The sequence below is a fragment of the Pinus tabuliformis genome, chromosome 6 (genome assembly GCF_031772625.1).
Source record: "Pinus tabuliformis cultivar Carrire ecotype Pingquan chromosome 6, CPIR1, whole genome shotgun sequence".
Classification (NCBI taxonomy): domain Eukaryota; kingdom Viridiplantae; phylum Streptophyta; class Pinopsida; order Pinales; family Pinaceae; genus Pinus; species Pinus tabuliformis.
The window spans coordinates 221,745,043-221,746,459 of record NC_142292.1 but is presented as its reverse complement, the minus strand read 5'-3'; the positions used below and the strand labels follow the sequence as shown (position 1 = coordinate 221,746,459).

The 1,417-nt window shown below is 41.7% G+C and overlaps 1 protein-coding gene across 1 annotated transcript; it reads right to left on the bottom strand.

Moving 5' to 3' along the window:
- Window positions 1–467: 467 nt before the first annotated feature.
- LOC149258252 (protein GLUTAMINE DUMPER 2-like) lies at window positions 468–821 on the bottom strand. The gene has a single exon (XM_089408037.1). It carries the CDS (start codon window positions 819–821, stop codon window positions 468–470), a length of 354 nt encoding a protein of 117 aa, XP_089264163.1.
- Between the last annotated feature and the right edge of the window lie 596 nt (window positions 822–1,417).

The following is a 1,417-nucleotide window of genomic DNA, read 5'->3' as shown; positions in this document are numbered from 1 at the left end:
TATAATGTATGGGTATTTGCAACGCCTTCTTTCAAATTTCAGAACAATTACAGTTTAGGGAGCATATATTTGACAATTCAAACTTGTGAGTGTAACCACATGAGTCCCACTCAAGAAAGTATTAACAGCGCTTCTGTGTTTTGAGATTGTGGTATGATCTATCATTTTCCTTCAAAAACAGTTAATATTTTCGATTTATGAACAGATGACTCATTGGTCGAGTAGCGTTGAAAATAGTAAATACTATGCCACTAACCGGATTAGTGACACGCTTCCTACGATATACAAACTCTGCTAGCAAAAATTGACGAGTCTGTAAATGCTCATATCACAGAAGTAGCTGTTGAAATGAGAGGAAGTACAAAATGAATACAGGATCCAACTGAACATAAAATTCCAGTTTTTTCCCCATCTTCTCTCACGTTTAATTCCTATGAAAGAGCTCTATACACCGCCTCCTGGCGCTTTCAGATTGCAGAAACATAGGCTGGGTTAGCAATAAAGGTTGGCGTCACATCCCCCGCCATGATTACAACTATTTTTTCCTCTCGTTCCACTGAACGTTCACACGATATTCTATCGTCCATCGTCTCATTCTTGTCACCATACTGAACATTTGATTCGCGGCTCTCCTCTGATCTGTTATTTGCTTCTGAGTTTGAATTCGAACCATAGGATTCCTTCACATAGGAGCAAGCCAGAATGATAAAAGCAAAAACTATCAATGCGATCAAGAAACCCACTCCGCCTAGCAGAAATGGAACTGCTGGCCTGCATGGTGAATGTGCAGTCACATTGGAAGTCGCTGTAATATTTCTCATAGCTCTGTATTCGCTGTAATGTGAGAACATTAAACTGATAGGAAGTCACCTTAACGATTTCAGAAATGTATGGGGATTTGTCACGCTTGTTTTCAAATTTGTACGTGAGATTGACATTTGTTAACTGTTAGGTTTGACAATGGAACCTCCAGAGCGGCGGGTCGATTCCCGGAATCGACCCGCCGCCGGGTCGGGCGGGGCGGAGCGGCCCGGGGGTGGCGCTGCGCGGCGGCGCCGCTCCGCCCCGCCCGACCCGGCGGCGGGTCGATTCCGGGACGGGTCGATTCGGGAATCGACCTGCCGCTCTGGAGGTTCCATTGTCAAACCTAACAGTTAACAAATGTCAATCTCACGTACAAATTTGAAAACAAGCGTGACAAATCCCCGTACATTTCTGAAATCGTTAAGGTGACTTCGTAAGTCCATACATTAAATTAATTATTGGCTAATAAGCTATCAGTTTCACTGCACGGCCATGTTGTTTTTTTTACTTCAAAAAAGTTGAAGAGATATTCATAAATATAAAAACACAATAGTAATTTATTTAATGTCCTATTATAATTTATATCTCAAATAATCATTTTATAATCAAGTGA